We start from the raw sequence: 22331 nt of genomic DNA on the forward strand, positions 1-22331 counted from the left end.
AAACTTGATAGAGCAAGAAAAGAAAAAGCAGGAGGTGAGGGTGGCTGAGGCCGGATCATCAAGGGTTTGAAGTGCTGGATGGATGGAGTGGGGACACAGAAGCAGAGGCATTTTTGTCCTTAGCACTGTGGTGTGTTTTCCATAAGAACATAGCTAATATTTTCCAAATGTTCACCATGTAAGACTGTGCTAAATGCTTTCTAGGTAGTAACTCATTTAATCCCCTCAACTCTGTCAAGTAGGGATTATTATGCCCATTTGTCAGATAAGAAAACTGAGGCACAGAGAGGTTAAATTGTCTAAGACCACACAACTGGCCCCTGGAAATTAGCCACTTCACTAAATGGCCTCTCCTAGACTCCATACTACAGGTCACCGGGCATCGTGGGCCTGCCCTTGGCCTGTCTGCCCAGCCAGCAGGGCCCTCTGTGCTCTTCCCAGCTCCTGCCACCTGCCACCTGCTGCCACCAACACCCAGGAAGATGGCCAGCCCAGGGGTCTTCACTCTCCTCTGTGGTTTACTGGCAGCCACCTTGGTGCGAGCCACCCTCAAGCCCCCTGTGGTTCTCAACCTCCGCGCAGAAGTCATCAGAGAAAGTGAGTCTTGGGCCCTCGGGCCTCACCACCACCAGGCAGGGGAGCAGGGGGAGCGCCGCCCAGAGGACAGAGGGAGTTCCTCATCAGAGGGCGTGCAGGGCCCGGCTAGGGCCCCGGGCTCGGTGAGACGTGAGACGTGAGTTACAAAGGTTTGGGGTATCTGTGATCCAAGGAGTTCAGATGTGAGGGCCATCTGGCCACGACACCTGTCACCCCACTGATCGCCAGGGTTGATTCGGCTGATCTGCTGGCTAAGCGGGTGTCCCCGTCCTCCCTCACCGCTCCGTGTGGGTCCCTCCCGAAGCCCCGAGCTCGGTCGGTCGAAGAGGACGACTTCCCCGATAGAGGAGGACCGCGTTTCGGTCAAGGGTGCACGCGTAGCTGCGCTCCCCTGCTAGACCCTCCAAACGAGCTCTCGCGAGTCCGCGGTTCCAACAGCCCCTGCTTCTCAATTCCACAGTTCCAAAAACCCCCTGCTCTGAGGTCCCAGGGCCGGCAGAAGGGGGCGTGGCCACTGCGTGCAATGACGCACCTGCCTCCCCTGTCCTTGAGACCCGTGCTCTCCGAGTCCCCAGCAGAGACCCCTGACTGCAGGCTGGCAGCCCAGTCCCGGGCAGAGCATGTCACTCTCCAGTGCTGTGACCCTGGGCCAGTCCCTGAGCCTGGCTTCCTCCTCTGGAGACGAGTAAGAGGGCCTTCCTCCCTGGGTTGTTGGGGACACCGACAGGACAGGAATTGACAAGAGCTTATGAATCCTGCGACTGGCTGTTCAACCTCGGCACTTCTGACTCAGTGGCCTTATTGCGCGGGCTGTTTGGGCACTGTAGGATGTTTAACAGCACCCTCAAGCCAGTTGTGACAACCAAAAATGTCTCCAGACACTGCCGAATGTCTCCTAGTGGACAAAATCAGCCTGGCTGAGAACCACAGCTCCAAAGCGTCCCCACCTGAGAGGGGACTAATCTGTCTGCTCTGGAGGGTCGGCTGAGCCCTTAGAGGCCCAGACCTCTGCGTGCAGTGGGCCCGGGCCAGGGCCAGGGGCGGGGGCAGGGCCAGATCCTGCAGGGCTGCAGGCCCTATAGCCACAGGATGGGTCCCCAAGTAGGGACAGGAAGCAGAGCACTCTGGGAGCCGGGGGCAGATAGACGGGTGGGCCCTGGGCCCACGCAGTGGATCTCAGGCATGTGGAATTCCAGCCCGCAGGAGCTTGGAGAAGAGCGACCACGGTTTAGGTTCTCCCAGGAGCAGGAAGTGAGTCAAGGAGTCGTGTGCACGTGGCTGTCTTGGAGGAGTTCCTGCAGGATCGAGGGAAAGCAAGTCGGGTGGGGGAAGGTGGCCCGTGAGGGTGCATCTCCAAGCCACTTGCCACTGTGGGGACTGGAGCTCGGTCCTGCTGGGCAGCTGCAGTCGTTGGGAACAACCAGGAGGCAGAAACCACACAGTAGCTCCAACAGGCGAGTTCAATATGAAGAATTGTTAGCAGGGGATTGGAGACATGGGGAGTTGGCTCAGGGGGTAAAAAGACAGAACTCTAAAGCCTTCCCTAGGGGTGGAGGGGACAGCCAAGGAGAGGACAAACTCAGGGCAGAGAATCCTCCCCAGACCTCACTGGAGAGGTGCGTTTGCAGCCCACTGTATGGTGGAAAAGTTCCCCGGGCTGCCCCAGGCCAGGCCAGCCATCAGTCGGCAAGCTGAGGCTGGCAGGAGGGAACCGCCGGCCAGGGAGCCGATGAAATTCTCTGGAAGCTGCCCCCAGAGGAAGGGGACTGCTGTTAACTCACTGGGAAGCCATCTCGGGGAAGCTGCCTGGAAGCCAGCCAGGGTGCCCGCAGGGCTGCTGCCAACCCACGGCCCAAAGCCACTAGGCGGTGACGACACAGGAGCCTGGCAGGGGGAGTACACCAGGGCCATGAGGGGAAGCCCCGTCCTTCTCCATGTCCCTCCAGTGCCTCCACTGCCAGGGTTTACCATGGCGCCACCTGTCAGTAAGAAATATGTACAGGGCCCAGCTCCATTATCACAGAGCAGGCAACACGGGTGGCGTGTGACTAGGAGCCGTAACACGGAGCTCTGAAACACAGTGGGGGACGCACTTCTGAGTCACCCTGCCCAGGGGCTGACGGAGCTGGGGTATTCATACACCGACTCTCAGCAGTCACTGGCCGGGGGCTGCCCCTGGGGTGTCAGCTCCCCAGCACCTCCGATCTGCTCTGCACACGAGCCAAAGGGGCTCTGGCCGCCAGTGAACAAACAGCCTGGCAGGGACCGGCACCCAGGGCTCCCGACTCATAGCTCTCTGCCCCCAGCTCCTCCGCTCAGCACCTGAGCTTCTCTGGACAACGGTCCGTAGGGTGTGGAGGCCACAGAGCTGCAGCGAGCGTGGGTAGGCGGGGCCTCCTGGGCTCCCTGCCTCTCGGCTCTGGAAGGGTTTGGCCCTGGCTGGGGGAGAGAGGCAGGGCCCTGTGCTGGGTGCCGTGGCCAACGCTCCCAGCAGAGGCTGGTGACGCTCAGGGCCCCGCTTCTCTTTTCATGTGAAAATGACCCAGCTGGGCCACTATCCTCAAGGAGAGCGGTCCTGGCATCCCCCACAGCGGAGCCTCGGGGCTGCCCGAGCCGTCCTTATCACCCTCCTCTTGGACCCTAATCCCCGGGTCTGCCTGCAGAGCTGACGCAGGCGCTGGAGGCCCACGGCGCCACCGCTGTCCTGCAGCAGCTGCCGCTGCACAGCGCCATGCGGGAGAAGCCGGCCGGTGTGCTGAGCAGCCTCGTGGACACTGTCCTGAGAAACATCGTCTGGTGAGTGCGGCGGGACCACGCTGCGAGCCAGCTCCTTCTGCCCCGCCGCCCAGCACACACTTTGCACGCTCAGTCCGTCAGCAAACGTCAGCTCGCGCCAGACGGGAGGCTCCCAGCGTAGTTAGCCACAGCCCTGAGACAGTGGCACAGGAACCCAACACGACAACCCAGAGGAAAGTCACCGGGCGCGGGAGGACGGAGGATGAGGCAGCGCTTCCATGGAGGTGACAGTGCTCACCAGGGGCAGGGAGGCATTCCGGGCAGAAGGACCCGCCTGGGCACAGAGGGCTGAGAGTCGGTCGGAGTGGCTGCAGCTCAAACCTCAAGGCAAGGAGTGCGAGGCCAGCAGGGCAGGTCACCGAGGGTCTTACGAGTCATCACCCAAAAGAGAAGGAGCCATCATAGCGTCGCAGGATGGAGGGGCGGGGTGGCAGGGAGATGCTGGGGAGGGTGCAGTGGTCAGGGATTGGGGTCCCGCTGCTGGCCGGGGCCCAGGAGAGATAGGAAAGGAGGACAGGAGCGGGGCTGGGGACAAGGCTCATTGAGCATGAGGCATGATTCTTGTCTCTCCTGAATCCCATCCAGGCTGAAGGTCACCTCAGCTAGCATCCTCCAGCTGCAGGTGCACACCTCGGCCAATGCCCAGGAGCTAGTCGTCAAGATCCCCATGGACATGGTGGCTGGATTCAACACGTGAGTGTCCCCCTCTGTCGGGTGCAGCGGGTCTGACAGGTTCATCCCCTCATTCCTCCTTCTGCCCATGCAGGTGTCTGGGAAAGAGAGTTCCAAGCAGAGAGAAGAGCAAGTGCAAAGGCCCTGAGGCAGCAGTTGCTTGCCTTGCTCACAGAATGGCAAAGAGAGGGGTGGGGGAGTGAGCATAGGGCAGGGGTCGCTGGGGTCAGCAGGCAGCCAAGACCAGATCACGCAAGGTCTTGTGGGCAAAGGTGAAGACTTGGTTTTTACTTGGTGAGACGGGAGCCACAGAAAGTTCTAAGCAGAGGAGGGACATGACATGGCTTAATGTTTTTACAGAATCCCTCTGGCTGATGTGGGGAAACAGTCTGGGGGGGGAGGAATGGAGGCAGCAAGGCCACCCAGAAGCTACTGAACAGTTCAGGGCGCGAGGCGGGCTTAGGCCAGGGTTTGCGGCAGGGAGCTGGCGAGCAGTGGTTGGGCCCTGGGTATATTTTGGAAGTAGGCGGCGACAACAGGATGTCCTGCAGCATCGAGTGTGCTCATGGAGACAGAGAAAGGGAAAGGACAGTGGATTCGAGGATGCCTGGCAGGTTTTTGCCGGCACAACTGGCAGGATGGCGCGGGCAGGAAGCGAGGCAGGGATGGCCACGAGAGGAGCAGGCCTGGGGACAGCCCAGTCCAGTGCTGCACCTGCTACACTTGAGAAGCCCAAGCGACATCTGAGTAGGGAGTTGGAAAAAGTCTGGAAGCTGTCAGCATATGAAAGGGATCGAAACCAGGAGAAGACTCCCCAAACAGAGCCTGGGACGTGCTGGGGTGAAGAAGTTGGGGAGACAAGGAGAACCCCACGAAGGAGATTGAGAAGGGGGCGAGAGCCAGAAGACAGGGACGGGCGGGTCTGCCGCAGCCCCGGGCGTGGGTGGCGCTCACTCCTCGGCTGCCTCTGCCCCCAGGCCGCTGGTCAAGACCATCGTGCAGCTGCACCTGGAGAGCGAGGCCCAGGCCACCGTCCGGCTGCAGACAGGTGCCAGCGGCCCCGCCCGCCTCGTCCTCCGCGACTGCGCCACCAGCCCGGGCAGCCTGCGCATCAGCCTGCTGCACAAGTAAGTGCAGCGCCACCCGCACCGCTCCCGCAGGGCCTGGGGGAAAGCCGGGTGGTGGCCTGTCCCCACGCCCTGAGGCCTAGAGAAGGAAAGGGACACATCCTCTCTGATTCTTGATCTGAGGTTCCTTCCAGGGACTCTGAGATGCCAAAGAAAAGTCAGGACATCCAGGGCAGGTGCAGCAATGGTGGGATTTCATGCGTGACGTCAGGAGGGGGGACAAACATTTGAAGGTGGAGAGAAGCCCCCTTCCTACGGCCCCTCCAACCACTCGAGGCTGGCTTGGGAGGTGCCAGGGGTAAAAACAAAGGCGTTGGAGTCGGGCAAAGGCCTCTTCTTCCTTCATTACCTGGTGATGTTGGGCAAGTCACCTCCGTGTCTCACCTTCCTCACCTGTAAAACGCAGGTGATGATGCTTCCAGCTGGCAGTGAGGGGACTGGGTCAGGCTACGGCCATCAAGCACTCAGAATAGTGCGCAGCACGTGGCAGGTGCCGTCCTGCCCCCTCAGCAGGAGGAGAGGGAGACACGCCAGCTCCCGTCATCCCAACGTCCAGCACAAATTTCTAAAGAGGACGTTCAGCCCCTGCTCCCTGAGAACTGTCGGCCGCTGGGTACACCTGGCTCAGGGCCGACTCCCAGCCCTCTCTCTAACAGATCCTATGACCTTGGGCAAGTTCCTTTCTCCCCTGGACTCAGTCTCCCACTCTGCAAAATGGGGAGGGGCAATCGTCTGACCCTTCCTAATCTCTCTCCACTCTCCTCCCTGGAAGGGTCTCCTTCCTGGTCAACCCCTTAGCGAACATGGTCATGAAGCTCCTGGTGCCAGCCCTGCCCAAACTGGTGAAAAGCCAGGTGAGTGGAATCGGGGCCTCCATGGCCCGTGACGGTCGCTCCCTCTGTGGGGCTGGTGCTAAGGGACTGTGTCTCCTTGGGTGAGATATTTCTAGGGCTGGATAATTATTTCAGCAAAGCAAAGAGCAATGGATTGGGCCATTAGCACAGGCAGATTGTTGAGGTCAAGGTCATGGAACTGCCAAATGTCAGCCAGGAGGCCTTGAACCGTGATGTGCCAATAAATTTTTAACAATTATCTCCCGTGGGGTTGCAGGGAAGGGGCTCTGATTTTTAGCTTTTGCTGATTTCTTTGGTGTAAATACTCCCTATGGGGCCAATTTTAGGCTACCAAGGTGATGTGACCGAACGGAGTTAGGAGGAGATGCGCAGCCGCACACTATTGTGTAGTATTTCCACCAAGCAGATACGGTAGACGTGACCGCAGGAGCAATAGATAATAGTAAAATACAGCAACATATCCAGGAGGTAATGAGTTATGGGTTTTTATTAAATCCATTTTTTTTTTTTTTTTTTTTGGAGACAGAGTTTCATTCTCTTTCCTGGGCTAGAGTGCCATGGCGTCAGCCTAGCTCACAGCAACCTCAAACTCCTGGGCTCAAGCGATCCTCCTGCCTCAGCCTCCCGGGTAGCTGGGACTACAGGCATGGGCCACCATGGCTGGCTAATTTTTACATATATATGTATATGTTTTAGTTGTCCAGCTAATTTCTTTCTATTTATAGTAGAGACGGGGTCTCGCTCTTGCTCAGGCTGCTCTTGAACTCCTAAACTCAAGCAATCCTCCCGCCTCGGCCTCCCAGAGTGCTAGGATTACAGGCGTGAGCCACTGTGCCTGGCCTAACTCCATTTTTAAAATAATTTACTTAATTTTAAATGTATATAATTTAATTTTTTTTAATGTCTGGGCTAAGACCCAGCTCAGAAATTCCTGAAAATTGAACAATTGGTTCTCAAAACCTAGTACAAGCTGACCCCAGCATGCCACTGTCTCGTGCTACTCTGCTTCTGGTCTTCAGGAATGTGCCACCCTGGAATGTGCCAGGAATGTGCCAGGTCCTGTTAGATTTTTTTTTCCGAGTCAGTAAAGTATTTTGCCTCCATTTTGTGAAATATACATTAACCGTTTAATACACGATTATGTCTTTGGTTCTTTATTAAGCCTGAGTTAAGATCTTCAAGTTCTGCTTCTGCACTAGTAAAACTTAAAGAGTATCATATGTAGTCAAATGAAGATCCATTATTTTAATAGACTAAATACCTACATATTAAAGAGACCAGGGAAAACTAAGTGAATAATCAAAAACTGAAAAAGCTCAAATGAGATTTTTAAAAGGTTAATTTCAGAAGCAAAAATTGATTCATCCCAATTCAAACTACCTTTCTCCAGTAACTTACTGGAAGAAAATGAGGACAGAGAGAGGAAAGAGGAGAATGAATATAAATATGTGATATCAAAGTCAAGACAATCACTGCTTATTGTGAGACTTTCAAGACCCTTACTTGTTAGCAAAGGTGCATATCCAGGGAGATTATTTAAGGGAATCTAAAAGTGAATGATTTTGTAAAATTGGGCTTTTTTTACGTGAGACATGTTTTTCTTTGAAGACTTTTATTTTTCAATTTAAAGGTGGGAATTTCTTAAAGTAGGACTCAGCTGCAAATTTTTTCCCAGCCTCTAGCAAAATCGTATTTTATCCATTCTCAAATAGTTCAAATATATTTTCCACTGGAAATGATGGCAAGAACTTGGAATTAATTATACAATGCTCTTTGCCCAGTACCTGCCTCTAAGGGTGAAAGGCCAGGTATAGAGGCCGTGAGAAAACCTGTTCCCCGTTTATCATCCTAGTTTCCTACTGTGATGCGCTGGGTTGATTCGATGGTCATATGAATATTGTATTTGGCATGAAGGGAAGAGGCACAGCACATTTAAGAGGGCAGTGTCTGGCAGGAGCTCATTTAGAAAATGCTGGAACCCTTTTAAGTGCAAATTCGTGGCTCTCAACCCAGACTGCACATCAGAAGCTCAGAAGGCTTTAAACAGTATCGATCTGGGTGGGGCCCTCGTGTCCCAGAAGACTCCAGTGTGTAGCCAGGGTGAGACCCACTGATAGGGATGACGGATGGGGAATTGTGAGAGAAAGTGCGGAGGTTGCCGGGGACACCTTTCCCGTGAGGGACAAGTGGTCCCCTGGCAGTGCCTGCTGGGAGTCTCTGAGCTGATTCTGCCAGCCTCTCTGGGTTGGCAAAGTAGCTGGGAGCAGGGAATGATTGTTCACAGAAAAAGTTAACACTTCCCAAACACACTGTCATTAACACATTGTCAATGCATTAAGGGGTGGCCAACTAGAAGGTTCTTCCACTAGGGCCATTGTACCTAGGACAAAAATGTCCTTGATAATTTTGGAGCACTGCCCTGAAAAATGGGCTGCCTCGGAGCAGAGAACACGGCCTCTGGGTCCCACAGGCAAGTGGGTCACATGTTTAATCTCCTCCCTAAGCAGGACGGCTGGGGCCAGGGTTAGGTCTCAACCTTGGCACTACTGACATTTGGGGCTGATAACTCTTTGTCGTGGGGGCTGTCCTGTGCATTGTAGGATGTTTAGTAGCGTCCCTGGTCTCTATCCACCGAAGGTCAGGAATATCCTCATTCTCCCAAGTTGTGACAACTAAAAATGTCTCCGGAAATTTCCAAATGTCTCCAGGGGGCACAAAATCACCCCCTGTCGAGGACTGCTGGCAATTTTAGAAAGAGAATTGCTTAGTGGGCAAAAGGATGTGTTGGGGCTAGAAAAATCCCAAAGGGCATAAAGAGATTGTTGGAGTCTGGTCTGGTAGGGTCTGTCTTGCCGGCCTCTGTTGTAGAGTCTGACGTGTGGAAGGAACTCAGTAGTGACTTGCGGGATGAAGAAGTGAATTCTCCATTTCACTCTTATGGAAAACATGGGCTCTCGCGAGCTGGCAGACCAGGCACAGCCTGGCCACTGGGCGAGGAACAAACCATTGCAAAAGGCCGCAGGTGGCCCTGGGGCCTGGGTGGACTCTGAGCAGCAGAGATGGCGGGGAGAGTGGACACACAAATGATGCTCAGCCCCGTAGATGAACTTGGCTGGCCATGGCCGTGGCAGCAGGACTCAGGCTGGGGGGACTGGGCAGAGGTCACCATGGGGCTGCACTCTGGCCTCACTAATGGAGCCCCTGTGTTTGTGCTGTTGCAGCTGTGTCCCGTGATCGAGCTGGCCTTCAATGACATGTACGCAGAGCTCCTGGAGATTATTAGGGGTAGGTGCACTGCTCTCTCTTCCACCTTCTCCTGTACTATGGAGCTGGGCTCCCGGCCCCGCCTCCACCCAGGGGGTCCTCCCCAGTCAGGCCGAGCAGCGACTGGGCCCAGCAGCAGGGGGGAGGAGCAGCAGGTGATGCCTGCCCAAGATGAGCAGACAGAAGTTCACTGACTGCGACTTAATGAGCTCCTACGCTATATAAGGTTCTGTGTGAGGCCAGCAGATGCCCCAGATAAACTCAAGTTCAAATCCCAGCTCCACCACTGACTTGCTCCATGACCTTGGGAAAGCCCCTCCACCTCCTTACCCTTGGTTTCCTCATCTGAAAAATGGGGCTTATACATCCCTGCCCCACAGGATTGTTAGTGAGGATTAAAAGTTTACAGAAAAGTTCCAGGCACATAGGAGGTGCTCTGCCGGGCACAGGGAAATGCTTTCGGATGCATGCTGAAGGGATGGAGGGAGGGATAATACAGCAACCACCACGTGCTATTAGAGGAGAGGAAACAGGGAAGAGATGCAATGTGTGCTCGGCAAGGAGGCCATTTCTCCCTCCCTGAGAGCAGCAGAGATGGGAGGACATGGGCTCCTACCCCCACATCAGAAATATGCCTTGCTTAGAACCCCCCCCCAGTGGAAACTGGCAGGGAAGAAGAAAAGTCCAGCACCCACCATTTTGGGATCTGAAGAGGCTCGTTGAAAGGGCAACCAGAGAGGAGAATGAAATGAAAGCGAGTTGAGCACCCAGAGAGCACCTGCCATGGGCCAGGTGTTCTGCACCCACCATCTCACTGGCCCCCCAAAACAGCTCCATGCAGCAGCAATCATCACCCCACTGTACATGTGGGGAAACTGAGGCTCAGAGCAATTAAGTCATCTGTCCAAGCTCACAGAGGCAATTAGTAATATGGGGAAGGCTTGAACCCAATTCTTCCAGTTCCAAGTGGGTGTAATTCAGATTTGGTGGTTCCTAGGAGCCAGTTCTGTAAGTAATGCAGGAATTTCTATGATACCCCCATTTTAAGATGCGGAAACAGATTCAGGGGCAAGAAGAGACTAGCCACGGTCTCTGGGGCTCAAACCCAAGTTCAACTGGCTCCTCTGCTCCCCAAGGGCAGGGCAGGAGTTCTCCCTCGCCCCTCCCCGCCCTCCCCATCATCGGGCCTACCGCCGGAGCGGATGAGACGCCACCGCCACCTGGAGGCCAAGTTGGGAATCCCTCAGCGAACACTCTTCCATGGGTAGACAGGTGCACACAGGATGTCTAGACCTGGAACCCCTCATGGGGAATGCGGGATTCAGTCTGGGGAAGGAGGTGGGGTGTTATAAACAATAGTTCGGTTTTATTCCAAACCAGGACTGTGGCATAAGACCAACTGGGTTCAAATCCTCTCCCAGTATGACCTTGAGCAAGTCAATTCACTTTTCTGACCCTCGGTTTCTCCATCTGTAAAAGGGGGATAATAATAGGATCTGCTTCCAGGGATTATTCTGAAGGTTAATGAGCCAACACATGTCAAGGTTCAGCGCAGTGCCTGGCACTTGGTATACGCTCGGTGACAGTCATTATCGTCATTTTCATTATTATTATCAACATCATTACCACCTGCCCCTCCTGCCTACTTCCCCACGTGACAATCCAGCAGAGAGCAGCCCCCAAACCACCCCACCCAATGCTGCCCCCACCCTCACAGAACGTTCTTGTCCCCGAGCAGTGCCGGTTTCCCTCGGCCCTGAACGCCTGGAGTTTGACGTTCTGTCTCCTGCCATCCAGGACAATGCCGTCCAGTTCAACCTGGGGGTGAGTGTCCCAGGACCTCGAGAACAAAGTGGGGACTTCCCTCCCCTTCTCTGACTGCAAGGGCCAGGCACCATAGGCCTGTAGAAGGGTAGGAAAGCCCAGTCACAGTTAGGACACATGGGCTGATTTAGAAATATCACAACGTGCGGAACACACGCAAGCCATTCTCAGAGTGGGGGGCGGGGTGGACACCGGCAGGTAGAGTCTAAGGGCCTCGTGCACATCATCTGCCCAGGATCTGCCCTCAACCCTCATTTCCCCTGTCATCGCCCTGAAGGTGTGCACGAGGCCCCGTGGCCTTTTTCTTGGGCAAGTCCCTGCCAATCGCCAGACCTCTGGCGACCTTAAAACAAGAGCCCAGGCCGGGCGCGGTGGCTCACGCCTGTAATCCTAGCTCTTAGGAGGCCGAGGCGGGCGGATTGCTCAAGGTCAGGAGTTCAAAACCAGCCTGAGCAAGAGCGAGACCCCGTCTCTACTATAAATAGAAAGAAATTAATTGGCCAACTGATATATATATATATAAAATTAGCCGGGCATAGTGGCGCATGCCTGTAGTCCCAGCTACTCGGGAGGCTGAGGCAGAAGGATCACTCTAGCCCAGGAGTTTGAGGTTGCTGTGAGCTAGGCTGACGCCACGGCACTCACTCTAGCCTGGACAACAAAGCGAGACTCTGTCTCAAAAAAAAAAAAAAAAAAAAAACAAGAGCCCAGGATTGAGACATTGAGCAATCACTGAGAATCACGCAGACCTAAGTTTCTCTCCCAGCCCCATGACTCCCGGGCTGTGTGACTTTGGGCAAGTTCTTCATCTCTCTGAACCTCCATTTCCTTGTTTGCAAAATGTAAATCCTAATGGTCACTGGGGAGAGGATGAAATGAGGCCACGCAGTGCTGGGCAGGCAAGTGCCAGGAACCGTCAGCTCTCTGGAAAACGTGCAGCCGCACACCCAGGCTGGGGCTGCGCTCCCTGCGGGACCCGGCCCACCTGGCAGGGTGAATCCCAGGCTAGTTGGTATGGATCCCTTAAAAATTGCAGCCTCAATAGTTCTCATTTTGTTACAATTTTAAACTTTCCCTTTATCCAAAGGGTTTGAGTTATTTGAGAAGTTGAAACATAAGTGAAAAATAAACTATCTAAGTTAAAAAAAAATAAAAATCTGAGGTTATCTGAGGGGTGCAGGTGGAGTAGATGTTGCACGTCACCTGAGACAACTCACAGCCCCCAGCAAGGCACTGAATTCCAGGCTAAGCTTCCTGGCAGCAAGTGCACAAAGGGAAACAAGCTGAACGGTGTCCTTTCCTTCTGGTTTGTTCGTGGGTGAGCTGTAGAGTTAGCATTCTCAGCTCACTCCCTGCTCTGCGTCTCCTCAGGCCAGGTTGTTGGACTCAGAAGGAAAGGTGACCAAGTGGTTCAACAACTCTGCGGCTTCCCTGACGATGCCCAGCCCAAACAGCGCCCCATTCAGCCTCGTCGTGAGGCAGGACGTTGTGAACGCTGCAGTGGCCGCCTTGCTCCCTACAGAAGAACTCGTGATCCTGTTGGACTACGTGGTAAGCCACAGCAAGGGACAGAGGATGGGACCACCTCTGCTCATCATGGGAATTTCCTGAAGCAAAGGGGGTGCAAGGACCCCTAGGCCCCTAAGCAGGGATGCCCTGTCAGGCTCAGCTTAAATCCCCCAAGTAATGGAGAGCTCACCCCCTCCCCTAATAGACCCCACCTCTGACATAGACCTGAAGCTGAAACCTCTCTGTAACATCCAGCCCTGGACCTAGATCTGCCCTCTGAAGGACAGGTTCGGATGCACCTGTCTCCTCTACCAAATACCAGTCCCGTGGAGTCAAAGGGCATCTTAGACACTGAGTAGTTCAGGGATGGCAGATGTGCTACTGCCTGCATTGTGGGGCCCATGGCAGACATCACTAATCGATCAGGGCCCTCCTTCCTCCTGAGTCTAGATGCTGACACAAACTTGAAATCCTTATGAACACAGCACAGAGGACCACTGCCACAAGTCAACTATATTGTGCCATCTTCTCCGGGGTGACTGGTGGGGAAACTGAGGTCCAGAGCGGGAAAGGTTGGCCCAAAGTTATGGGAGGATGGCAGGACTTCAGGTCAGCTGACAGACAACAGATAACCAAGCTCTTGGGGGACTGAGATGGCAAGAAAGTGGGGAATGGTCACCAGCCATCGTACTCACGATTGTGATAAGAATTGGAATCACTTCTTCATGTCCTCCGGGAGCAGGGAGCTGCCCACACACAGACCACAGCCACCAGCGGCCCACAGTAAAAGTTCAGGCCAGCAGGGACCCCACGCCCCATAGCGGCTGACCTAGGGGCTGTTTTCACACCAATAACAAACACATGGCCTGGACCACTGGGCCCACCCAGCTTTTCCGGGGTCCTGGGAAACGTTCATCCTGGCAGCAGGGTACAGGTGTGCCTCCCCTGTCCCCTCCAGCTGACTGACCCTCTCTGGCTCCCTGTCATCCTCAGCTTCCTGAACTGGCCCGGGAGCTGAAGTCGAGCATCCGGGTGATCAGTGAAAAGGTGGGTCCCTCTGCCATCTGCGGCCTGGCGGGTGCGTGCTCGGTCTGTACCCAGACCTCTGGGGGTAGAATCTGTGCAGGACTCTTTCCTTCCAGCGCTGGGGGACTCACACCAGGTCCCTGTCCTCACAGAGATTTCATTCCCGCAGGCCAGTTCGCCCTGACTCACACACTCACAGGGATGATGGTGCCGTGGCAGGTGCAGTAAGAGAGGACGGGTTCTCGGGGTTATGAGAACATTCTGGGCACCCAGTCTAGTCCGGGAGCTCAGGGAGACTTCCCTGCAGGGAAGGGATTCCAGACAGAGGGAACAGCAGGCCGAGGCTGCCAGGAGGGAGAACAGCAGTGCGTTCCAGGATCTGTGAGAAGGGCAGTGTGGCTGGAGCCCAGAGGGGACAGGAAGGCCAGGCCACAGGGGGCCACTTGGGGCCTGTGGGCCACAGTGAGGCACGTGGGAGGCCACATGTGGCTCTGATGTCTTTCCAGGCTGCAGATCAGCTGGGGCCCACCCAGATTGTGAAGATCGTAACTCAGGATACCCCCGAGCTCCTGCTGAGCCATTGCAGTGCCAAGGTGGCCCAACAGATTGTGCTGGACTTGTTCCCCACCAGTGAAGCCTACCGCCCCTTCTTCACCTTGGGCATCGTGAGTTCAGCTGTCTGTGATGTTGGCAGCAGCCTGGGGGACCTTCCTGTTCACTGTTCTTGTTCATCTTCTTCCTTTGTTAAACATTTCCACTGCTCTTGTCACCTAGCAGGGGTGGGGGAAAGGAAGCTCCGGACCAAGAGTCAGGAGCTTTGGGGGCCCAGCCCTGACCCTGTGACTTTATTAGTCAGGGATCTCTGGGAAGAAACTCAACTCACATGCACAAAAGCAATTGTATTAGTTCACATAATTAAAAAGTCCATTGGCTTTAGGAATAGCTGGATCTAGGTGCTCAAATAATCTAGCAGCCTTGTTTTCCTTTGTGCTATCCTCATCCTCAGGCAAGCTCTTCTCTCATGGAAGTGCCCCAAGCTGCATCAGGCTTGTATCCGATCGGCTTGTCAATCCCAGCAGGAAGAACCTCTCTTTCCCAATAGTCCTAGCAAAAGTCTCAGGGCTGACTCCCATTGAATGAGCCCAGGTCATGTGCCCATTCCTGAGCCAATCAGTATGGCCAGAAAAATAGAATATGTGAATGTCCTGAGCGGGGACAGGTACACACCATAGTGAGGGGTGGGGGGTCCATCCAAACCACAGACGGAGAGGAGGAGGGACAATTGTTCTACAACGGGGCAATAATAGGACCCACCTCATAGGGTTGCGAGGGTGCCGTGCAGATTCTTCGCTGTCATCATCATCATCGTCATCATCATTGCCCTCAACAAGCCTATATTGTAATCTGTTAAACGGGGAGTGGGCACAAGTACTATCCCATTTCATAGATGAGGAAAGTGAGGCCCAGAGAGGTCAAACTCTTTCCCAAGGTCACAGAGCCAGTAGCTGAGATTCAGACCACATCAGCTTGACCCCAGAGCCTCCTTGTGCAGCCCCGGCCCCACACTCCATGCATCCTCTTAAGAGAAACACGGCCTGGGCTTCTCTTGTTGCAGGAAGCCAGTTCAGAAGCTCAGTTTTACGCCGAAGGTGACCGACTTATGCTCAACCTGAATGAACTCAGGTAAACATGTAAATCATTGGGAATATTCTGCTGATGAAAATGAGTCCTGCCTGTGACCGTGGGTTTCTTTCAACACCCAGTGTGGGGGTGTTGGGTGGAGGCCACCCCAGGACTCCCCTGCTGTCGGGACTGAATGTCGGGGAGAGGGAAGGGGGGCAGGCAGCCCCTGCCCACCACCACCCCCTCGGCAGGGGCAGCCCACCCTGGCCACCTCCAGGGCAGCAGCAGTGACAGTCACCCCAGTGCCCGAGTGTGGGCCGCCACAGTCTGTGCCCTGCCTGGTCCCCACGTCCTACCCCCTTCCTGCTGCCCGGAGTGGGCTCGGGGGTGCAAACTGGAGCCTCCTGGGATGAGCAGGCCCAGGGCTGTGTTTCGATCGGCCCACACGGGCTTGGGTTTTTCACATAAATTAGTTGTGAACATATAAAAATCTGACTATTCGGCTGCTCGGGGCCCACATTCCTACACAGCAGCAGGCGGCTGAGCGGGACTGGGGCCTGGGAAGGGGCTTGGGCTCCCCGGCACCCCGCAGCCCTCCCTCCTGCGGGTCCTGGTCCTGTTCTTTGACTGCTGTTTGTTTCTGTGTCCCCACCCCACCCGCCACCGGAGGGAGTGCGAGCCCCACCAGGCAAGGGCTCGCTCTGGCTCGCAGCTGCAGCACCAGCGCCTGCGCTGGGCCTCGCACGTGACGGGCTCCATAGACAGCTGTCGAATGAATGAATGAATGGATGGATGGATGGATGGACATGCTCACGGGCACCTTCTGTTGCAGGTCCGAGCGGATCCATCTGATGAATTGGGATATTAACCGGTTCGAAGTAAGTATTAACAGATTGTCCCCAAGGGCACAGACATGGCCTGGAATGGCCCGTTCTGAAAAGACATTGCCCGGGATCTGCTTCAGACAACGTCCCCCTGGAAGCCCCACCTCGGGCTGGCCGGCCTCCACGTCACCCACCGAAGTCCCACCTCCCAGCTCCGGCGTTTACGGACACACACACTCTCACACTCTCTCACACACTCTCACACACACACACACTCACACATACTCTCACACACTCACATATGCACTCACACACACACGCTCATGCACACTCTCATGCACACCCACACTCACACATACATATACATACACATACACTCACACACATTCACACACACACACTCACACACACTCTCACACACTCACATATGCACTCACACACACACACTCATGCACACTCTCATGCACACCCACACACATACATATACATACACATACACTCACACACATTCACACACACACACTCACACACACTCTCACACACTCACATATGCACTCACACACACGCTCATGCACACTCTCATGCACACCCACACTCACACATACATATACATACACATACACTCACACACATTCACACACATACACTCACACACACTCTCACACACTCACATATGCACTCACACACACACTCATGCACACTCTCATGCACACCCACACTCACACATACATATACATACACATACACTCACACACACACACACATACACTCACACACACTCTCACACACTCACATATGCACTCACACACACGCTCATGCACACTCTCATGCACACCCACACTCACACATACATACACTCACACACACACATTCACACACTCACACACACTCACATATGCACACACACACTCATGCACACTCTCATGCACACCCACACTCACACATACATACACTCACACACACACATACATTCACACACTCACACACACATATGCACACACATGCTCATGCACACTCTCATGCACACCCACACTCACACATACATACACTCACACACACACATACATTCACACACACACTCTCACACACTCACATATGCACACACACACGCTCATGCACACTCTCGTGCACACCCACACTCACACATACACTCACACACACACATACATTCACACACTCACACACACTCACATATGCACACACGCTCATGCACACTCTCATGCACACCCACACTCACACATACATATACATACACATACACTCACACACACTCTCACACACTCACATATGCACACACACACGCTCATGCACACTCTCGTGCACACCCACACTCACACATACATATACATACACATACACTCACACACACACTCAGACACTCATACATACTCACACACACACACTCTCGTGCACACTCACTCACACATACATATACATGCACACACACACACTCACACATACACACACTCACATACTCACACACACTCACACACACACTCACACACACTCACATATGCACTCACACACACACGCTCATGCACACCCACACTCACACATACATATACATACACATACACTCACACACACACACACACTCAGACACTCATACATACACTTACACACACACTCTCGTGCACACTCACTCACACATACATATACATGCACACACACATACACACACATACACATACACACACATACACACACTCACATACTCACACACACTCACACACATACACTCACACACACACATACACTCACACACACACTCACACACATACACACACAAATACCCACACTCACAGATACACATTCACTTTCATTAAAATTTCAATCCTAAATTAGAAAACAAAGGCCCTTGGTGCACATCTCATTTTGCTCTCATAGATTCCTAGGGCCCCGGGCAGCTCCTTCCGTCTGGTCCTACGTTTCCCTGCCTGAGTCAGACCAAACTGCCAGAATCCTGGCCTCTGTCATGTTTCCTCTGGTCTTTATATTTTGTTTTCTTTTTTACATGTTTTTTGACTAATATTTTAAAACAGGGATATTTCCACATGAAAATCAGGACTTCTGCCTTCCCTCCAGAAGTTAAAAGCTCAGGCAGGTCGGGCGCAGTGGCTCACACCTGTAATCCCAGCACTTTGGGAGGCTGAGGCAAGAGGATTACTGGAGCCCAGGAGTGCAAGATCAGCCTGGGCAACATAGCAAGACCCCATCTCAACCCCCCTCCCCCAAAAAAACCTGGGACAAGGCAAGGCAAAACTCCCTCGGGTCCAATTCGGCTAGAACAGAGCAGTGCAGGCCCTGAGGATGGGGCGGCCTCCCGTGCACCCCAGTGCCCCCACCTACTGGGCCCCAGGGGCAGCTGAGTTCATGTCCCGCCCCAGCCTGTCCGGTTCCTGGCCACCTGGGATTCCAGCATCTCCACCGGCTGGCCTCGCCTTGGACCTGCTGTGCCCACGCAGAATGACAGGGAAGCCTTCGGATTCTCAGCCAGGTGACAGCGCCCCTTCTCTCTCGCAGCCTGAAGTTCTGAAAAATATCACCACCGACATCCTCATCTCCGTCTTGCTGCCAAACGAGAATGGTGCGTCCCTCTGCCATCCGCCCCCTCTGTCCCCAGGGCGTTGCTTTAGTTCTCCTGCTTGCATCTCCACTCGGGGCCCTTTCATTCATTTCCCACCCGCCCTTCAAGGCCTAGCTCAAGCTCTGCCTCCTCCTAGAAGCCTTCCAGGCCACCCAGCTGGAAATGCCCTCTCCCACCGCCGCCCTCACAGCCCGGCTCCTGTGCTAGCGCCCGGGCCTGGGCCTGCAGAGACCAGCAGGCAGCACCCAGCCTCCCGGGGCTGACAGCAGGGAGGACACAGGTGTGAACAGACAACCAGAGCACACTCGGCGCCTCAGCAGACCCGGGTTCAAGTCCTGTTCCCCTCTTGTCAGCTGCCCGGCCTTGGTCAAGCTGCCTACTCCTTCTGAGCCTCAGTTTCTCCATCTGTAAAATGGGGAAATAAAAGCAACTTCCTGAGAGGCACAAATGGGACGATACTCGCAAAGGGCAGAGGGCGGGCCCGGCACAGTCAGTTTCTTACCGAAGCTGCTGCTGGTGTGTTGTTTGTTACTAGTGGAGGAAGCAGAGAGAGAAGGTGGAATTACTTTAATTAAGTAAATCAGTTGGTAACCTACATAGTTGGTAACCTACATCAGCCTTGCCTTTTTAATTTCTTAATTTTATTAGAGTGGGGCAATCTCAAAGCATAGACATCTCTGCTATGGATGCTGGGAGCCCCTGATGGTTCTTGAGCAGGAGCTTGAGAGGAGGTGAGGGCGGCGCTTTGAGCAGCCAGAAGCCGGTGCCGGGGGCAAAGGTGGGGAGGTGAGGCTGTGGCCAGAGAACAGGTGCGCAGAGTCAGAGGGACAGCCCGAAGCGGGCATGCAGGAGCTGTGGGCCTGCCCGTGGCTGCCCAGTCCCACGCCAGGCCCACCAGTCTCTGACCGTGCTTGTGATTTCAGGCAAGCTGAGACCCGGGATCCCAGTGCGGATGGTGAAGGCCTTGGGATTTGAGGCCGCGGCATGCTCCCTGACCAAGGTGAGCGGGGCGTGCTCCGCCCTGGGGAGGGCACGGCCAGGGAGGGAGCCCTGGCTGGGAGGCCTCACTCCAGTCCTGGCCCTGCTGGTCACTTGCTGGGACTCTGGGCAAGTCCCCTCACCTCTCGGGCCCCACCTCCTCATCTGCAAGTGGGAAGGTTGGCCGTGCCCTAAAGCAAGCCTCCTAGCCTGGGTCAATACACCTTTTCCACCCACCTTGTCATTCATTCATTCATTCATTTCTTCATTCAGTAATATTGTTTGAGGGTCTTGTATGTGCCAGGTGTGCCTCTGAGTGCTTGAGGCTAGGAAATGAACACAGAACATCCCCGTCTTTGCAGAGCCTGTGTCCTAGCAGGAAAGGCAAATACGTAAACCCATAAATATATAACATCGGATCGAAGATAAAGGCTGAGAAGAAAAATAAAGCGGCTCAGAAGAAAGAGAGTGATGGCGGGGAAAGGGGTGATGTCTTAGATGGGGTGGCCAGGGAAGGACTCTCTGAGGAGGTGACATTGGGGCCGACACCTGAGGAGGTGAGGGAGTGAGCCCTGTGGGTAGCTGGGCCGAGTGTCCTGTCAGAAGAGTCAGCAAGTGCAAAGGCCCTGGGGCAGGGTTGCTTAATGCTCCAGGAGAGAGGAGGAAGGAGCCCCGGGATCGGAGGCAGAGACAGGGCATGTGGGGCGTAGGCCTGAGACGCCCAGACCCCTACGTGACTTACTGTTCACACAGACCCGCCACCTCTGTCCCTTCCAAGAATTGCGTACGTGTGAGTTCAGGGCCATGGCCCCCAGGACCAGTGGCTACCTTGTGAAGGGCAAAACCAGCATAAACCACGACAGGGCAGGAGGTAAAAAACCTGCTTGTCTTTTCTCCTCCCATCCCAGGATGCCCTCGTGATCACCCCAGCCTCCTCGTAGCAGCCCGGCTGTCTCTCCCCGTGCAGATGGGTCGCTGGCCATGCGGGCAGGCAGGGCCCAGCTGGGAGTGTGGGCGCCAGCTCTGTAGACCGTCCCTCTCTGCAATCAATAAACATTTGCTGTGACCCCTGCAGTTGGAGTGTCTTTGTCCCCGCACAGGGGTCACTTTGTTCCTGGCCGTCTTGGGGACTGGACATCGGGTCATGCTCAGGCACAGCGGAGCCAACCTGGGCAATGTCTGAGCCGTGTCTGGGCCACAGCAGACCACGTGAGGATGACGTCCATGGTGCTGCTCCCCCAGCTTCAGGAAGAAGAAAGCCAGTTCTTCCTCCTGCCTTCCGTGTTGGGCGGCCTCAAGACCATCTCTGGTGGGGTGGCCTTTTGGGTGGGCACGTACGTTTTGCTAGTCTCGGCAGTGTGGTGGGCAGAGGGCTCTCTGAACAACATGGCTCCGCAGGCAGAGGAAGGAGGCTTCGAGTTCGGGCCTGGCCCCTTAGTGCTTCTTTGATCCTGGGATATGGCTTCCCCTCTGCGGGCCTCAGTTTCCTTTTCTGTGAAATGGGAAAATGGGGAGAGTCATAGTCCCCACCTTAGAGGTCTGTGGTGAGGCACATGCTAGGTGTTCAAACACTGTCATCTGAGGGTGATGTCATTGTCACTGCTGTTACCTGGCCTCTGGAGTTGGGCGCCTTATCACCAAAGGCCCTTCCCACTCAGACAGCGCGTGACTGCCATTGTCTCCCTGGCCTCCCTGATGCCAGGAGTCTCGGGACAGACAATGGCACCCCTGTTCTCCTGACCCCGGGCCCGCCCGATACCAGAGCCCTTCAGCTACACACGGGGCCTTGCAGGAAGGAAAAGGGTGGGCGTTTCAGGGAAAGACACGACTCAGCTTGAGAGCACAGACAGGCATCAGAACAGCTCACAGCCCAGGGAAGGAGCTTCTCCCGCCTATTCTACAAGGCACGGGCCAGGCCAAGAGGGTCACTGAGGGCCCAGGCCAAGACCCTGCACGAGGCATGACAGCAGCGTTGGCGGCTACTTACTGAGCAGCTGCCGAGCGCTGAAGCCCCCACGCGGCCCGGCTCCCAGCCACACTTTGCAATCCGAGGGCTGGGGAGGAATCTGCTCCCTGCACACCACATTCCATTATTTTTCTCAATTATATAAATCTGGGTTTGAACCCCCACTCACAAGGGAGGAGAGAAAGGCAGCCTCCGTCTTGTCCTATGGTAGGCCTCTTCTGCCTCCCTAGAGCCATACAAGGAACCGTTGGGGGCTTCCAAGGAGCCTCAAGGGTGGGGCAGAACCTCCGGTCTGGGTCTCTCCCAGGCCCGAGTAGGGATCTCTGTCCCGGCCCACAGGGTCCTGTCGGGGCTCGGGAGATGGTTCTCCAAATCGCCGTAACCCTGGGTCCTCAGTCTGCCCATCCACATCCCTGGGGCTTCCTGGAGGGTGGGGTTGGGGGTGGTTGAACAACCCCAGCCCCTCACCCCGGGGCAGGGAGCAACTCTGAGGTCCCTGCTCTGGCCTGGTTCCAGAATAACCCCGCAGGGGTGACTGGCTTGAGGGCACACTTGTCACAGGTCTCCCAGCCCTGCCTCATTTCTCGTGCTCCCCGAGGTCACCTCCCAAGTCAGCTCCTGCATCCCAGGCCCACTTTCTGGGTCTGCTTCTTGGAACGGGACCCAACACCACGTGCTCGGTGT

The 22331-nt window shown here is 55.1% G+C and overlaps 1 protein-coding gene across 1 annotated transcript; it reads left to right on the top strand.

Moving 5' to 3' along the window:
- Positions 1–482: 482 nt before the first annotated feature.
- On the top strand, positions 483–20622 carry BPIFB1 (BPI fold containing family B member 1). Its single transcript, XM_012755070.2, has 15 exons — positions 483–597; positions 3261–3393; positions 3979–4086; positions 5043–5192; positions 5965–6046; positions 9268–9331; positions 11049–11134; positions 12506–12685; positions 13637–13690; positions 14176–14334; positions 15285–15352; positions 16125–16170; positions 18640–18703; positions 19627–19703; positions 20590–20622. Exons 1-15 carry the CDS (start codon positions 483–485, stop codon positions 20620–20622), a joined length of 1419 nt encoding a protein of 472 aa, XP_012610524.2.
- Positions 20623–22331: the final 1709 nt, after the last annotated feature.

The sequence above is a fragment of the Microcebus murinus genome, chromosome 16 (genome assembly GCF_040939455.1).
Source record: "Microcebus murinus isolate Inina chromosome 16, M.murinus_Inina_mat1.0, whole genome shotgun sequence".
In the NCBI taxonomy this organism is placed as follows: Eukaryota; Metazoa; Chordata; class Mammalia; order Primates; family Cheirogaleidae; genus Microcebus; species Microcebus murinus.